At 40.1% G+C, this 17,993-nt stretch overlaps 3 protein-coding genes across 3 annotated transcripts; 2 read left to right on the top strand and 1 right to left on the bottom strand.

The window, feature by feature from the left end:
• Positions 1 to 815: 815 nt before the first annotated feature.
• LOC113345147 (isoamylase 2, chloroplastic-like) lies at positions 816 to 4,980 on the top strand. The gene is made up of 2 exons (XM_026588974.1): positions 816 to 1,135; positions 1,937 to 4,980. The coding sequence occupies exon 2, from the start codon at positions 2,033 to 2,035 to the stop codon at positions 4,703 to 4,705; it is 2,673 nt and encodes an 890-aa protein (XP_026444759.1). The 5' UTR covers positions 816 to 1,135; positions 1,937 to 2,032; the 3' UTR covers positions 4,706 to 4,980.
• On the top strand, positions 4,866 to 7,000 carry LOC113345193 (serine incorporator 1-like). The gene is made up of 5 exons (XM_026589005.1): positions 4,866 to 4,896; positions 5,156 to 5,405; positions 5,839 to 6,013; positions 6,118 to 6,358; positions 6,705 to 7,000. The coding sequence occupies exons 1-5, from the start codon at positions 4,866 to 4,868 to the stop codon at positions 6,998 to 7,000; spliced, it is 993 nt and encodes a 330-aa protein (XP_026444790.1).
• Positions 7,001 to 8,638: 1,638 nt separating this feature from the next.
• LOC113345349 (F-box protein CPR1-like) lies at positions 8,639 to 10,816 on the bottom strand. Its single transcript, XM_026589131.1, has 2 exons — positions 10,606 to 10,816; positions 8,639 to 10,012 (listed from the first exon to the last, which is right to left on the bottom strand). Exon 2 carries the CDS (start codon positions 9,973 to 9,975, stop codon positions 8,860 to 8,862), a length of 1,116 nt encoding a protein of 371 aa, XP_026444916.1. The 5' UTR covers positions 9,976 to 10,012; positions 10,606 to 10,816; the 3' UTR covers positions 8,639 to 8,859.
• Between the last annotated feature and the right edge of the window lie 7,177 nt (positions 10,817 to 17,993).

Below are 17,993 nucleotides of genomic sequence, written 5' to 3'. Positions count from 1 at the left end.
GTAGCTAGATTAGCGGCCCACATCCGCTAGGACCACCGCCCAACACAGTTTGGTTCAGCACAATCAATTTCAGCCGTCAGATCAAGTTTTGTGATTTTTGCGATCCTTGTGATTTTTGTGAGCGCTGAACCGTTCATTTTTTAAGCGTTGAACGCTCCTAATTCAACTGCGAGCACATGTTAGGATGGAAAACTATTGTTAACTTTTACGCAACACCTTTTTTCGAATTGCAACACTTAACTGTTAATCTAGCATCTCAATCTAGCCCATAGGACTTAATCCAATGCCAAAGCAGTACTAGTAGGACACGCCAACAACAAAAACTTAATCGTTCAGTAGCCCTTCTAAACATACCGTCCTTTTGGACAACGTTAAAACCGCTACGACTCATTTTTTTTGATTAGTCCCGATGGACCCCATGGAAAACAACATGGGAAGCTGGTATTTGTGAGAGAATTTGGGGGCGGTTTTTTTGGGTACGTTTTTTCTCACGGTTCATTAAGACTTTCCGATCGTCAGTGAACTTTAGGTAGACAGCACCGACTCCTAAAGGAATAGAAATATGTTGTCATTCTAAAAAATCGTATTGAAAGACTTCATGGACAGATTCTGCTTTGTAGTAGTATCATTTAAATTTTTGTAGCTAAGAAATAATTTAAAAAAAAAAAAAAACTCCGGTTAGTCTGGTGACCACCTTAGGTCCAAAAGGCTAAATTTGATACATGGCGAGCGTTTTATCGGACCAAAAGTACGTGACGAGAAGGGGTTTCGGTTTAAAATCTAACTCAGAGCTCTTCTTGAGGCGAGTCAGAAGTCAAAACGGAAATGACGTTCTGTTGATATTCTCAGGCCCAAATACTGAAATTACCAGACATTATTTCTTTTCTTTTCCCCAAAAATCTTGTTTCTTTGTGTGTTGGATAATTTCTGAGGTCTATCTATCTATACAGAGTCAGAGAGAGAGAGAGAGATGTCTTGTTTGTTATCTTGCTGTGCATCGTTGAGTTGTGGATTGTGTACATCAGTAGCATCAGGGATATCAGGAAGATCAGTTACTGTGGTTTATTTGGTCTTTCTCTTATCACTTCATGGATTCTTAGAGAAGTCGGTGCTCCTCTCCTTGAGTATCTCCCATGTAAGTCCCCCATCTCTCTATATCTCTGTACACTCTTTAATTATTATTCAAATTAGGTTTTGTTTGGTTTAATTTTGAGTTGTTTGTTACTTGATTCAATCAATTGATCTCTAAAACTGTATGATGGATCTGATGTTTGATGAGTGTGGTTAGGTTAGTATTTCTGGAAGAAATTAATTAGTCTTGCTCATGACCAATACTACGATCCTGTTTTTGAGTTTGATTGTCATGCCTTTATGGAAAAAAATTGTATGAATTTGTTTACTTTCTGCCAAGTTCTGTATGTTCTTTTGTTTTGCTTAATTGTGTTTGAGTTAAAGCTTCAAATAGGTTGATGCTGTAGGTTCTGTATGTTAGAAACTTAAAATGTTATTCATACATCGCTAGGATTGCTTAGATTTAGGGGAGTGTGGGATAATCCTTGGGCAAAACTAACCTTGCAAGCTGGTAAATTGCATATATATTTGTGGATACAAAATGGGAGGTAGAAACTTTCATTCATCGTGTAAATCGATTTTAAATCGATTTTAGTCATTGGCAGTTCAGTTTGTTTTTAGTTGGTTTTGTGTGTTCAAAATTTAGACGTTCCTGATCATAATGTAGACAGACATCTGTATTAGTTATTCCTTCTTTGAGGTTCACTTTAGTTAGTTTAGCAAACGGTACTAAGATCTGCCCCAGCAAAGTTAGTTACGTCTTCTAGCATCAGTGAATGGTTTATGAAGCTGGTAATAGCAATTTCCTTTGTAGAGATAGAGATGTCAACTCTCAGCTAACTGATTCTCATTATCCCCAACACAGAGAAAGGCACAAAAAGCTCAATAGTCTTAATTTCGGGGGTTTTATTTGCTTAGAGTTCAGACCTAATTTCTGGGGTTTTATCTTCTCCGAAGATCGATGGCAAGTGTTTCACCAATGCTCAGAATAAACACTCATCATCTGTCAGATGGAGCTGTAAAACTGACAAATCTGAAAGTGCCAGTGTGTTTTTATCATCAAAGAAAAGGATCGTATTGCTTAAAGAGAATGGACAGTTTAGGAGGTGGAAATTTGTTTTCTGAAGCACGTGGAATAAATGTAGCAAGGAGTTTTAACCGTTATACGGGTTTGAATGTTGCTGCTGCTGCAGCACAAAGCTCTGGTTATCAAACTGGAACAGAACTGTATACAAGAACTATTGAAGAACTAGAGAATGTGTCAAGTTATTTGTTTAGGACAGAAGTGGGTGGAGAGGTTAAGGTGATTGTTGGCGAAAGAAACATGAAGCATGTAGTGTATGTTGAAGTTTCATCATTGCCGGGCAACAAGGATGAGTTGGTGTTAAATTGGGGCATGTATAGATCTGATTCATCATTTTTCTTACCCTTAGACCCTTCACTTTTAGCTTCTGAAACTAAACCAAATACCACTCACACTCCTTTGGTACAAAACTCTGCTGGCAGGTGTTCATCCGAGTTGGAATTCGAATTGAATCATGACCCATTCTATCTGTCATTTTTACTGTTATCCATGGGCAATGCTGCTTCAAGTAACTACTCAGAGATAAGAAGTCATAGAAAGACAGACTTTTGTGTGCCGGTGGGTATCAGTTCAGGGTACCCTGCTCCTTTAGGTATCTCATTTTCCGATGATAACTCAGTTAATTTTGCCCTCATTTCAAGAAATAAAGAGAACATTGTATTGTGCTTGTATGATGAAATGCCAGAGAAGCCCTCCTTAGAGATTGAGTTAGACCCATATGTTAATCGAACCGGTGATGTTTGGCATATTTCAATGAAAAATGTTGATCCTTACAAGAGCTATGGTTATCGATACAAGGTAGATATCATTGAGGGTAACGGAAACGTATCTCGAGCAAGCCATGTTTTTCTGGACCCATACGCAAAAGTCCTTAAAAGTTTCTTCAGCAACCCACACGAACCTGTTTCACTTATCAAGTCTCTTGGGTGCTTATGCAGAGAACCTACTTTCGATTGGAGTGGTGATACTCACATATGCTTACCTATGGAAAGTTTAGTAGTTTACCGGTTAAATGTGGCTCGATTTACTGAGGATAAGTCCAGTCAACTACCTCCTGATATTGCAGGCACATTTACTGGTTTGGTACAGAAGTTAGACCATTTTAAAGCCATTGGCGTAAATGCGATTTTGTTAGAGCCAATATTCCATTTCGATGAGCAAAAAGGACCTTATCTTCCGTATCACTTCTTTTCACCTACTAGCTTGTATGGACCTACTAGTGATGCTGTATCTGCTATTAATTCTATGAAAGAGATGGTTAAAAGATTGCACGCCAACAACATGGAAGTTCTATTGGAAGTCATTTTTACCATTAATGCAGAGGGTGGAGTTTCTCTCTCTCAAACAATTGGGTATGATGATGTTATAGTGACAGGAGGAACTGCTTTGAACTGCAATGATTCCATTGTGCAGCGTTTCATCTTGGATAGTCTACGACATTGGGTAACCGAGTTTCATATTGATGGGTTCTGTTTTCTTAATGCTTCAGCAATATGTAGAGGTTCAAATGGTGAGTACTTAAGTCGGCCGCCTTTGATTGAGGCCATTGCATTTGATCCTCTACTGTCGAAGATTAAGATTGTTGCTGATTATTGGGACCCACATGAGCTTGTCTTTAAGGAAATCCGTTTTCCCCACTGGAAAAGATGGGCTGAAATGAATAACAAGTTTAGTCACGATGTTAGGAACTTTATCAGAGGGGAAGGTCTTCTCAGTAATCTTGCAACTCGGTTGTGTGGGAGTGGGGACATTTTCTTGGATGGTAGGGGACCCCCCTTCTCTTTTAACTATATTACAAGGAACTTCGGGTTACCTCTTGTGGACTTGGTCAGCTTCAGTTCCGATGAACTCTCATCTGAATTAAGTTGGAATTGTGGGGTGGAGGGTCCCACAAACAAGGCTGTTGTTCTTGATAGACGACTTAAACAAATCCGCAATTTCCTTTTCATCCTGTACATCTCACTAGGTGTTCCAGTTCTGAATATGGGAGATGAATGTGGGCGTTCTTCCAATGGATCCCTATCATACAGTGAGAGAAACTCATTTGATTGGGAGGATCTGAAAACTGGATATGGTCTTCAAATGACACAATATATCGCGTTTCTAAGTTCTCTTAGGTTGAGGAGAAGTGACATATTTCAGAAGAGAAGCTTCATGTTGGAAAAGAATCTTGACTGGATAGGAAGCAAGCAGACTCAACCAAGATGGGAGGATCCATCAAGCAAATTCTTGGGGTTGACGGTAAAAGCTAATGAAGATATTACTAATTCAAGTGCTGAATCTTCTCACAAAGCCAGCGATTTATTTATTGCCTTCAATGCCAGTGACCATTCGGAGAGTGTTAATTTACCTCCAAATTCAGAAGGAACGGCATGGGTTCGTTTAATCGACACAGCTCTCCCATTTCCTGGATTTTTCTTAACTGACGGTGCTTGTGTTATTGAGAAGATGAACGGAGTGGTAGTTTATGAAACGAAGTCTCTTAGTTGTGCTCTCTTCGAAGCTAGGAATTCAAATCTGGAGGAAGTTATAATCAAAAGCACTGTTTGAAGCATTATGAAATAGCATTTTCTTCCGAAGGCATATGTTATTGCCTGTTAACATATCCCTTTTCATTGTACCAGCCTCATGTAGTTTCTTGGATCCCTGTCTATAATGACAAATAGTACAAAAATAAAATAAGGAAACAAGCCAAAAGGCCCAATAATTTATGCAAGCTCCTGCATCACTGAAGTTCACATGTTTGTGCTTTTGGTTATTTTCACCATCATCTTTGTTCCTGAACTTTACCATATTTCATCATTGTCATGACATCTGTTTTTCTATCTTTTCGTTATATGCTTCCTTTTCTAATTTCCATTTTTTTCTTTTTAATTTGTTGCTTTGTTTCTTATTTGTTCACTTTTTTGCCTTTAGGTTGAGTATTGTTGCGCACTTGCGCTTAATCACTGGTGACGATCTTGATTTGAGTCCCATTTTTTTCTTATTTGGTACATACAGGGATAAATACTGCCGGGAATCCTCACTCGAAGGAGTGGTTGCAGATCAACGCAGTTTTTCGTGTCAGTTTGGGGAATTTCTTGTTTTTTGCATCACTGGCTCTCATAATGATTGGTGTGAAGGACCAGAACGACAAACGGCATGTGATTCACCATGGTGGATGGACTGTGAAGTTTGTGGTGTGGGCTTTGCTCATAGTCCTCATGTTTTTTGTTCCTGATGTAATCATCTCATTCTACGTCAGTTGCATGTACTGAATTATTTGGGATTTGTGACAGTTGTTCTTATTTGATATTTAACTACTTTACTTCCTCGTTTTAGGATGATGAAACTTGAGTTGATATTCCATCCACTGTTTCATGTGCATATGTTTTAGTTTCCCACTTGAGTTACGAAGAGATTAAGTATTTCCCTCTCATTTTCGGAACTCGCACACCTAATTTGCAGAAACATTATCAAAATTCGGATCTGGGTTGTTTCTACTGGTTCAAGTTGTTATACTACTGGATGCCACACACACATGGAATGATGCATGGGTGGAGAAAGATGAACGCAAATGGTATGTGAAGCATTCTTTTATTCCTTTTCTTCTCTTCTTTATTTCTATGGTTTTTCCATTAAGTATGTTTCTTCAGTGTCCTGGCATTGAGATTTCTTTTCTTAAATATGAATGGGCATTGCAGGTACCTTGCATTACTTGCAGTATCAGTTGGATGCTATATTGCAGCATTTACAATAGCAGGACTTATGTTCATTTGGTTCAATCCCTCAGGCCACGACTGCGGCCTTAATGTCTTCTTTATTGTCATGACTATGATTCTTGCGTTTGGGTTTGCTATTATTGCACTGCACCCTCAGGTAAAGAATATCTGACAAAAGCTAGTGGCATAATATAAGTTTATCGTGCGATTCCCTTTGTTTTCTTTCAGCGATATGACCAGTGGATTTTGGGGTTGAAACAGGTGAATGGCAGTCTTCTGCCAGCTTCTGTGATTTCTGTGTACTGTGCATATGTGCTCTATAGCGCTCTTTCAAGTGAGCCCCGAGATTATGTATGCAATGGTCTCCACAATAGTTCAAAAGGTGTATCCACGGGTAACCTAATTCTTGGTATGCTCACAACGGTTCTCTCTGTCCTGTACTCTGCCCGTCGAGCTGGATCATCCACAACCTTCCTGTCCCCACCTTCCTCACCAAGATCAGGTACTTTGAACTACTAAGCCGTTATTTTTTTTCTCACTCACCACCTATTAAGACTTCAGTGGTTTCAAACTTTTGCCCAACTTATCTACAATTGAATGTTTGAGTTGCGGAAGATTTTTACTCTCACTTTTCCATTAAATCTCCCACATTCATAAACCAGAAGGAGCAATACGTGGGCTAATACCTCGTTTTTGTTGGAGACTCCAACCGTCAATAGGACAGTAGAGTCCATTTACTGGTGATTAACACTGGTCATGAAAATGGAAGTCTTTGGCATCCTCTCAAAATAGCACTAATTCACCAAGTTCTTTCCAAGGTTGTAATTACATTTAATCCTCTGTTGTAGGTGGAGGAAAGCCTCTTTTGGATGATAAGTTAGAGGAAGGGAAAAAAGGCAAAGAAACCGAAGCAGTACCAGTTACTTATTCCTATATGTTTTTCCATTTGATTTTCGCACTAGCTACTATGTATTCGGGCATGCTTCTTACAGGATGGACCGGCTCATCGTCATCTGATTCCGCTTTTATTGATGTTGGTTGGACATCAACTTGGGTTCGAATATGCACTCAATGGGCAACTGCTGCTCTTTATGTTTGGTCTCTTGTGGCTCCTCTAGTACTTACAGACCGCGAATTCTATTAGCCCGCCGTATGCAGTACTTTCTCCCTCTATAAATATATATATATATATATATATATATATATATATATATATATATATATGAATATCTAGTTTCTGATGTATGTAAATATTAGAACTTGAAGTACTGAGTGTTTAGAATGGTGATATTTGATGTATTTTGATATGGTTGTAAGTTTGTATGAACAGTGCAGACCTCTCTATAAATAAACATGGATTATGGTTGGAATACATAAGCAGAGAAAAGTATACCAAATGGGCTGATGCATGACTAATACAGAATCTTCTGTTAAAAAAAAATCTCTGTACACTGGTTCTTGGGTTGTTTTACACTATTAGCTTGGATCTCTTGATAAGCAAAAACTTTTAAGATCTTCCACCCTTCAAAGAGAGACTACAAGCTCAATAGTCAAATCTCTTGGTTCCAGGGATTTATCTGCTTTGACATTGGATCAATATCAAGTCAGCAAAAATCTGACTACATCCAGATTGTGTATTCTACTCATGGTTCACAGTATCAGCTAATACTCTGACTGATACCCGATCATATTGATGTGGATCCTAAATTTATAAAAACAGTGCAGACATGTAATTCTTTAAGAACAGTGAGGCAAAACATACAACACATGCAGTGAAGTCTAAATGGGAACATTTCTTTTATCCTTGAGTAAAGTGAACAAAATGGACCAATTCATGGTGATTGATGAGTACATTTAGTCTTGTTCTTTCAAAATCTCCGAATTCCTGTGCCACCGATTAGGATCTCTGACAATCATTGTTGATAAAGCAAATTTCCAATTACCATGAGATGTGGCCTTTCTTATCTTCTCAGGTCCATCGAGGCACTGTTTAAAATCAGGCAAGCAGTTTATTCCAGATCGGTATAATGTTGGCAAGTGGTGACATCTCAAATCCACACAGCTCCCTGACCTCTGTCAGTGATCAAACTACGGTCCTTGGGGTCACTGAACTACTACCATTTCAAAGATGCTGCTAGATCTAGTAGGGCTGCTATTTGTTTATAGTCCTTTGTTTCTCATTCAGATAGCATTTCATTTTCCATCTGTAAGAATTTCCATCAAACCTCAACCACTAGATCCCAAAAGGAATTTTATTAAGAAGCAGCCACAAGCTAGCGAGCAGCCGTCACTAAAATTTCAGGAACTAGACCCACATATTGTTCACTATAGCAGTAGCATCGTCAAATAAACTATGTTTCAACTGATTTAATGCTTCCTTGACTCCATGACCAGTGTTTAAGTAAGACTAAGGTCTATAGGAGCTCTCTGCTCAAGCTACGCTAATCACCACACCAATATGATGTGAACCATCAAGGATGTAAGAAAGAAGAAAGATTCCAAAATCAATCTCATATCCAATCATTGAGGTTATCACCTTATAAAGCAATGGAAATTTTAATTATGGATAACTTTGTCCCACTAAATAACAAAATTTTAATCTAGTAACCAAATACCATCCTAAACCACAAATTTAAATGACTGCAGACATGGAGAAAACAGCATTGCATCGATAACCATGGCTCTGAGTTTTAACACTTTTAAAGAATTTTAAAAGATTGCATGAATTAAGAATGAACTACAATACAGTCTACATAGGAAGATACATTACTCTAGATTGGGATTCAGAGTTCAGGGCTCCAACGCAAAATTTTCATCCCAATATATTAAGGTTCAAGGATTTAAAAGTATGAGAAGCAAAATGCAACACAGTAACCTTATAATCTCAAACTTGACACTTCAAGCTACTAAAAAACTGCATTAATATATATCAATACCAAGAACTAAATAACATATTCACCTGTTTTTCTTCTCAAGCTGCCTCTTCAAGTCTCCATTGATTCTTTAGATGTCGTCTTCCCAAACATGAGTACCGGAGTTGAGAGAAACTAAGCTTTCAATATAATTCTCGGCTTCTAAGAATGGAACATTGTCAATTTCTTCTTCTCTAGCACTTCCATATTTCGGGTCATACGATACTAGCATACCGCAACTCAAGAACAGAATCTCACCATTCTTGAAAGACCCCATGAGCCTCAAAAATAACTGATTCGCTATAATACTCTCATGGGAAATGATATAATACCTAGCCCAAGATTCTCCAACCCCATAATCCAGCATCTTCCAGACTTCAACATGAAGCTTAACGCCATTGGCATATGAGCTGACAAGGATACAAAGGCACCCTTCCAACTCTCCCAGAATCATATGCGGATGCTTATTCTTGTCCATCGGCAGTTGCATTTCTTTGAAACTCTCGTCACCCATATCCAAAGAGAGTAAGATAATGTTACCTTGGGCTTTTGCTAACCAATGAAGGTATTCATTAACAAGCACCCCAGATTTTTGCATATAAGGAAACTTGTAAGGTACAATTTGCCCGTTTTTCCATGAATTTGTTGTTAACGTATAGACTTGGACCAGAGAACTATCCTTGGTTCCATAAGCTTCTATACCCATTGCCAACTTATAATCACCAGTCTTGCAATCATACCCAAAAGCAAATAAACAAACTTCACATCTATCAAATACATCTGGTGATTTTGGTATTTCTTTATATTCTGTTGTAGCTGGGTTCCAAAGACAAAGAAAATCTCTACGACCTTCATAATCATACAACCACATGCAAACCAGACCATTACAAGTACCCAGCAGTCGAACATCATAATCTAAATGTTTGAATGGGTAATCAATTTCAATAGTATCATCATTAATTTCACAAAATGGTGATGCTAATGAATCATAACCGATGGAGTAAAGTGAATGATTGCTGCTAGACCTAGATGAACCTTCAAGCATGAGAATAGGGTTGTTTTTCTGCATAGTAATATGGGTATTAACAAAATCAGAGGAAGAGATTAGGGCATACCAACTCTTGCAAACAGACTTACATACAAGTAATGATTCCACTGGCAACCTAAAAAGGATTTCATGGTACATCTCTTCTGGAATGCTTGACATCGTTGCTCCTTTTTCTCTCGATTCAGCTACTAATTTTCTTACAAGAGAAAAGAATTAGGGTTTATGTTAGTTTTTACAATGAAAGTCGAAAAAATGATTTTACTACGAAGCTGAAGAGTGGGGATTTCCAGCCTTAGAGCACTGGGAGTAGGCAAGGCTATGCCGAAACCCTAAATGTGTTTCAGCCTTGGCTAACCAAAAAACCAAGCCTTAGTTAACCGGCCTTTCATTTTTTGTCCATATGTGATGTGGTTTTGATGGTTTGGTCTTTTGATTACTGTTTTTTGTTAACAAGAGGTAAAACTCCTAAAACAGGCATAATCACTAACCCTAATTTGAAAGATCATTTGGAATATTGAACTTAAACATTACAAAAAACCCAAATCTAACAAAAATTTATCTCCATCTTACAGTATTCTTCATTTATTGATTCATATTCATCAAAATATTTGAAATCATATCTATTCATAAAACAAATTGTACGGACAAAAAAGAATCTAATTAAAAAAATTAAGCAACAAAACTTTAAACATGCGACAAATCATTTTAGGGTTTAGAAAATAAAATCCATTTTTCAATCGAACTAAAGTAACAAAAACTGTAAATCTCGTGTTGTAAAAATTTGTTTACCAATATATATAATTAACAGCTGAGCTAGATGAGATTTTTGAGTTCCATATCTAAAAGTTATTCGTTTGGTTCGTCTTGTTCCGCATTAGGAACATCAAATCTATTTTGAAGTGAATCTGAAGTTAGGGGTTACATATTGGTTTCAATTGAAAAGATGCAGGACGGTGATGACATTTGAACTATTTAAAAACTTTCTTCGAACGATTTTTCTTTTTTTGAAAGAGGTAGGGATCTAGATCCAAGTGGAATGTGTAATACCCTGTATTTTTTTATTCCGGATTATAAATACCCAAATGGAGATAAAAGGTATAAAATTCATAGAAGCCAATATATATATATATATATATATATATATATATTCAAGTAGTTAGTTGGCCCATGTAATCTTATTAATTGTATCATTTTAAAAATAATGCTTATGCTTTTTGAACTTGGAAAATATAAGAAACTTAAAAGAAAAATAAAATAAATAAAATTTATTAAAATTAACCCCTTGTATGATTTATGAAGTTGTGCATGTTAGAAAGAGTATTAAATATATGAAACTTTATTAGTATATCATTTTAGAATGGAAAGTTTAAACTCAATTAGAGAGCCTAAAACGTTTCACTCTTATATACAATTTGGTAATGAAATTTAACGCTAATTGAAGGATGATAAATAATATAAGTTTTATACTTTTAATATTAATGCATACACTTATGGACTAGAGGAATAAAAATCGTTAAACATGCATGGAGTCTAATAAGATTATTTTGGTACATTTAATAATCGAAAATGATATATGACGCCCAAGTTTCTGCACTCAGTGTTACGTGGCGTTCCAACCCGTTTTTTGCCCGACTAAATCTTGTTTATGAATTGTTTTTTGTTCTTCTTCTATCTGCTATTTTACTATTTTTGCTCAGTTATTTAGGATAATAGATTAAATAACTTTTGATACATATGTGTATAAATACACCTTATTGAGGATAATAGATTCTAGACTCTTATTTCCTATATATTGCTCTTAGGATTTAGATAAATCTATATCATGCAAGAAGACTAAGAAGAAAGATAGTTTTTGTGGAAAGAATTCATTGGAGTTTAATTATGAAATGATAAACAATTATCGAGATATGTTTACTAACTCATCTTCTCCTAGTATTAATTTGTGATTTATTTGGTTGAAAATGATATATATTTCTTTTATTGTATTTTGGATTGTATAATTTTTGCTTTGATAATTTACATGACCTTAAAACTGAAATTTGAAGTGTTGATACATGAAAAATATTACCTCTTTAGCCGGGGTAGTACGCCCTCCAAGGGGAGGCAAGCCCAACATGTGACATGGGGATTTAGGAACTAAAGCCCAAGTCCACCAAGAAAGTGTCTATTAGATGGAAAGGACAAGGGAGGAATTAATATGAAAAAAAGAGGTTTTATTAGAGAAGGAATGACATTAGTAGTAATTAAAGAAGTTTAGGACACATGGAATGATGTCATAAAAGGAAGGGGTTTTTGAAAAGTTTACATAAAGAAGGACAAGTTACAATAGAATGACAACTCTCTCTCTCTCTTACTATTCTTAGAAAAGTGAAGTCATTTGGCTAGCTAGGACGGGTAGAACCTCAAACCTAAATTCACCCCTCAATATTTGGCGACCACACTCGGAGGCTCGTGCCTAGATCACCATGAAACACACAGAAGGCGCTAACTCGGGCGCGACAGAGAGCCCAAACACCCCCCATTCTACGAGAATTTTTATGAAAGCGTTTCATTTGCTTCTCTTCAATGGAAATTTTATTTTCCCAGAATGTATCCTAATTTTTGCTCAATCAAGAAAGCGAGAGGGTGGGGATGGTGACAGACCCGATCACACAAGTGAGAAAACCAGGTACTACGTGTGAAGAAGACGAACAACAGGAAACTGAGGAAGCGTCGCCCACCCAGCCTTCCCTCAAGGAGCTGCAGAAGGAACTAGAAGACCACATACGCAGGAAAAAAGAACTGAGAAAACTCATGGTGACAGCCAATGCCGAGAAGACCGCCAAAGAAACAACGGAAAACGCGGAAGAAAAGGAGGAAGAACCCATAGCTATGACGCACGAGGCGATGTCAAGATACTTAGAGACGAATTATAGAGTCGTAAAACAAGACAATTACAACTTCATGGCGAGTCCTTACTCCTCTGAAATAACAGAATATCAGTACCCGGAGGACTACAATTCACCCAAATTCAAGGTCTATAATGGTCAAGGTAACGCGAGAGAAAACCTCAGTCGGTTCCTATCTGCTATGAATGATCGCGCAACTGATGGGAAACTATGCCTGAGAGATTTCCCAAAGTCACTAACTGATACAACGTTCACTTGATACGATAACTTAAAATCAAGAAGCGTCAGCTCGTGGTCGACCACGTCCACACTCTTCCTCAGAAAATTCTATTCAGCAAAGAGGAAAGTCACAACAATAGACTTGAGTAAGTGCAACCAATACCCAGGCGAGGAGATAGGAAAATACATCGCCAGGTTTCGCCTGCTCACCTTCGATCGCCACGAGGATGTCAGGGAAGAAGCGCTAGTGGAAATTTGCATACGAGGGATGACCCCATCCTTTAAGAAAAACTTAGTCAACTTCCCCTTCCCCACATTTGTAGAGTTAGAAGAAGCAGCCGCAAAAATCGCTGACTGCATCGAGGAACCATGCTCATACTACATCTGGCGAAACTCGGTGAACACCGCAACAACCTCGCCCAGAAACATCCGTGCAAATAACAGCCGAGAGAGTTGGGGAACACATGCGCTTCCACCACCCCTACCCTGTAGCAAAAAACAAATTGTAGGATTGTTGGAATAGTGGATAACAAACAAGGAAATCCAACTGCCTCCAACAAAGACAAACCCCAGCGCTGTTGACACGGATAACGCCAGGTACTGTACCGCCGCAGGGTGCAGCATCATACGATCGACTGCTTCAACCTTCGGAGGATATTCCAGAAAAAGTTGGACATATGCGATATTGAGATGAACAATCCAGAAGGTGGCAAAACGACCCAACACCAAATCATGATGCTCTCACACGATCCAAGCGGGGATGTTTGGAAGCCGTGGGATGACGAGAAGGAAGAAGTATGTGAAGTCGAGATGGAAAACCCAACATTTTCAAACACATATAGTGTGGCTGGCCAGTTCGCTAATTACGGTCTTAGCTCAACAATTCTTCGACTCCCTCGGCTTCAGCGAAGACTAAAACAAAGAAGCATCCAAGGATATAGCCGCCATAGCGGCAGGGAGGCCCTGTGGTCTCCTCCCCAAAGAATCGATCGTATTCACAAATAAATATATCTGATATCCGGGAGAACACCTCAGACCTCTGTATCTCACAGTACACATCAATAGGCAACCGCTAAAGAGGGCTTTCATCGACGGGGGCGAGTCTTTGAACTTAATCTAAATGCACACACTAGAAGTTCTAGGCATGCAACGGTCTGCCACGCTCAGACATCCATTGGAATCGTCAGCTTGGTCATGAGGGTTGTCTCATCCGAGGGCCAACACCGTTTTACGTACTAGAAGACGACACTACATTATATGTGTTACTAGGGCGATGGTGGTTACTTAATCATAAGGTGGTCGCATCAACGTACCATCAGTGTGTAAAGACTAACGTAGGAGGTAAACAATACTGAATCCCCGCTACGAGTAACCCCTTCTACCCAGAGGAAGCATACATGGCGGACGCAATTTTCTATGACGAGCCAAAAAAGGAAGACGAGGTGTCAGAAGTACAACTCATCCCGTTACCAAAATGGGGAGAAGAAGAAAAATCAGAGCCAGCCAAGTCCGTATTCAGCTCGTCAAGACTGGTGTTTCCAACAGAGAAGAAAAGGAAGCAAGAGGAATAACCCAGTTTTCAACGTTCTCCAAGCCAAATTGGGGACATGTGTACCGCTTGTAGCAATTAACCTAGGGAGCGTCCGTAAGCACACAAGATTACGCCGACATACCAATGAACGAAGCGGAGGCTCCCGATGACAGCACCGAAAGAAGTTTCTCCGAGCTCCCTTGTAGCACGATCGACGATGAGGAGTTACGAGACCAATCGATAGATACTACCAACAAAGTCGACGAATAACGAACACCAGGAGATCTCACTATGGATGTAATGGAAGAAGTCGACATAGAGACGCAAGGAGACAAGCGCCATATCACGATAAGCAAGAGTCTAGACAGAGAGGAAAGGGAAACCTTGATCACGCTGCTTAAATATTACAAGGACGTCTTCGCCTACGATTATGACGAGATGCCAGGTCTGGACAGCGAACTTGTGGTACAAGATCTCGGGGTATCACCTGAATTCAAACCTGTGAAACAAAGGAGCGGGGAATTCCCCAGGGCCACCGCTCTCGCGATAAAGGAAGAAGTGAAACGACTACTTAAATCCAAGTTCATCAAGCCTATCCAGCACCCCACCTGGCTAGCCAACATTGTGCCAGTGACCAAGAAGAATGGGAAAGTCATGTGTTGTATGGATTATAGAGACCTGAATCGAGCTTGCCCGAAGGACGACTTCCCGCTGCCAAACATCGATATGACGCTGTACGCGACAGGAAAAAAAGGGAGGTATTTTTTTTATGGACGGCTTCAGAGGATACAACCAAGTAAAGATGGATTCCTCAGACGCCAAAAATACCGCCTTCCAAACTCCGTACGACAACTTCTATTATGTGGTAATGTTGTTTGGTTTAAAGAATGTTGGCGCCACGTACCAACGTACCATGACGTCCATATTCCATGACTTGCTGCGCCAAATGGTGGAAGTGTATGTCGACGACATCGTGGATAAAACGCAAGAAGCTGAGGTTCACATTTCTCACCTAAAAACAACTTTCAAAAGGTGCAAAAAATTCAAACTCAAGATGAGCCCTCTCAAGTGTGCCTTTGGGGTGACATCGGGGAAGTTCCTAGGCTTCGTAGTAACTAACGAAGGAATCCAAGTGGATCCGAGCAAAGTAGAGGCGATCACAACGATGGAACCACCATGTAGCACCAAAGAGCTGCAAGCTTTCATAGGGCGGATATCATACATACGGCGTTTTGTTCCTGGTTTGGCGCAGCTAATGACTGTGTTCCTTTCCCTTCTAAATAAAGACACACCCTTTGTGTGGGGAGAAATACAGTGCGCTGTGTACGAGAAGCTAAAGAAATGCATCGTTAGCCCCAGAATCCTTAGGCCCCAATACGAGGAGTCCCTCTCTATCTCTACACGGCATTTACTAATTCGATAATAGGCGCGGTCCTCGCGCAAGACATGGGAGAAAATGAGTTGTCACCTATCTATTAAGTTAGCCGAGTTCTACGAGATGCAGAACTGAGGTACCCGCGCGTAAAACAGGCGTGTTTATCTTTCATATACGCAACATAGAAATCGAGGCCATATATTTTGACACACGAGACTATCGTGGTGGTGGCGGCGAACCCCATAGCCTACCTAACTTCGAAACCTTTCCTAACATGAAGGACCGCCCGATGGATGCAACAACTATCGGAGTTCGAGCTCAAATATCAATGCCCGAACATGGTGAGTGGAGAAGTAATAGCCGATCTCATAGCAATGTTTCCGGGAGAAGGCGATGATGAGGTACACGAATATATACCTGGAGAAGTGGCAGTCGCAGAAATTGACAAGCCTTGGACCATGTTCTTTGATTGGTCAATGGTATTGTCGGGGGAGCCGGGGTAGTATTGGAAGCGCCAAAAGGAGAGCTGCTTTCGTATTCGTTTAAATTGGACTTCTCATGCAGTAACAACGTCGCGGAATATGAAGCCTTGATTTTGGGACTCCGAATGGCAAAGGAGCTCAATATGGGAAGCGTGGAAGTCAAAGGTGATTCAAGGCTCGTGACAAACAAAGTGAACGGCGACTTTCATGTCAAAGAGACGCACTTAGCACCTTACAGGGCAGAGGCCCGAAGATTGATGAACCAAACGAGGTCGACCTTGGATCATACCGGCAGAGGTGGAAACAATCACGCATACGCACTGACAACCCTGGCAAGCAAAGTACAATTGAATAGAGAGGAAGAGGGTACCGTCATAATAAAAATAAAGGAGTTGCCCAACACTTGGAAAGAAGACTTGTCCTTTGAAGAAGCAGATGACTGGAGACGGGTGTATATCGAAGACTTGACCCGGATGGACGAAGGACGAGCAATACCCACGCAAGCCCTGAAGAAATTCGTTGTGATCCAAGGAGCCTTATATTACAGGGTGGCCGGAGGATCACTCGCGAGGTGTGTGAATAAGAGAGAAGCTGAGAAGTTGCTCCAGGAACTGCACGCGGAAACATGCGGACAAACCGGCGCCGTTCACCTCTACATAAAACTTCAGAGGAAGGGCGTGTATTGGCCGAGTATGTCAGCTCAAGCATCAGCACTCCAATACAGCTGCGCCGATTGTCAAGCACCACCACAACCGGCGGAAGTATGCACCATTGAAGAAGTGGATTGGAGGCAACCCTACTTCGATTTCATCCAACACATGAGATTACCGAGCGATAGACAGGCGTCCCTTAAAGTCCAAAGGAAAGCGATGTGTTTCTTCATACACGAGGGTGACTTTTAGCGCAGACGCTATGGTAACACCGCGCTACGGTGTCTGCCAGATCAGGAAGCGGTAGAAGTCATGACCCGGTCCCAAGATGCGGAACATCAAGGAATGAGGAAACTGTTCCTACAACTTTATGAAAGAGGCTTCTACTGGCCAACCATGGAAGGTGATACCGCGGAACACGACCGAAAATGCTTACACTGGCAGACATATGGAAATTTGATCCAAGCACCTCATACCCTACTACATAGCATAGTAACACCCTAGCCGTTCCATAGTTGGGGACTTGATATCATAGGACCGATCAACCCAATGTCCTCAAAGCGTCATAAATACATAATAACAGCCACGGAGTACGCGTCCAAGTGGGTTGAAGCAATACCCATCAAAGATTACGCAGGTGCTACGATAGCCGTGTTCATCAAAGAGCACATCATTTGCAGGTTTGGCGCGCCTATGATAATCAGAGCAGACAACGCAAAGTCGTTCGTGAACAAGGACGTGATCGACTTTCTTCGCCAATACAACACAAGGCTTCACACGTCAACTCCTTATTATCCCAAAGGGAATGGGAAGGAGGAAGCAACAAATAAGACGCTCATCCGCATCCTTAGTAAAATAGTGCATGATTATCATAGATAATGGCACGAGCAGTTGCCATTGGCACTATGGGCATATAGGATTTCAAAGAGCAGCTCCACGGGAGCATCGCCTTATTCACTAGTCTATGGAGAAGATGCAATCCTACCTGCAAAAATAGCGATCCCGTATGCAAGAGTAGCAATGGATAGCCAC

The sequence above is a fragment of the Papaver somniferum genome, unplaced genomic scaffold (assembly GCF_003573695.1).
Source record: "Papaver somniferum cultivar HN1 unplaced genomic scaffold, ASM357369v1 unplaced-scaffold_81, whole genome shotgun sequence".
Lineage (NCBI taxonomy): Eukaryota > Viridiplantae > Streptophyta > Magnoliopsida > Ranunculales > Papaveraceae > Papaver > Papaver somniferum.
The sequence above is the reverse complement of the archived record's forward strand: the minus strand, read 5'-3'. Positions and strand labels throughout refer to the sequence as shown.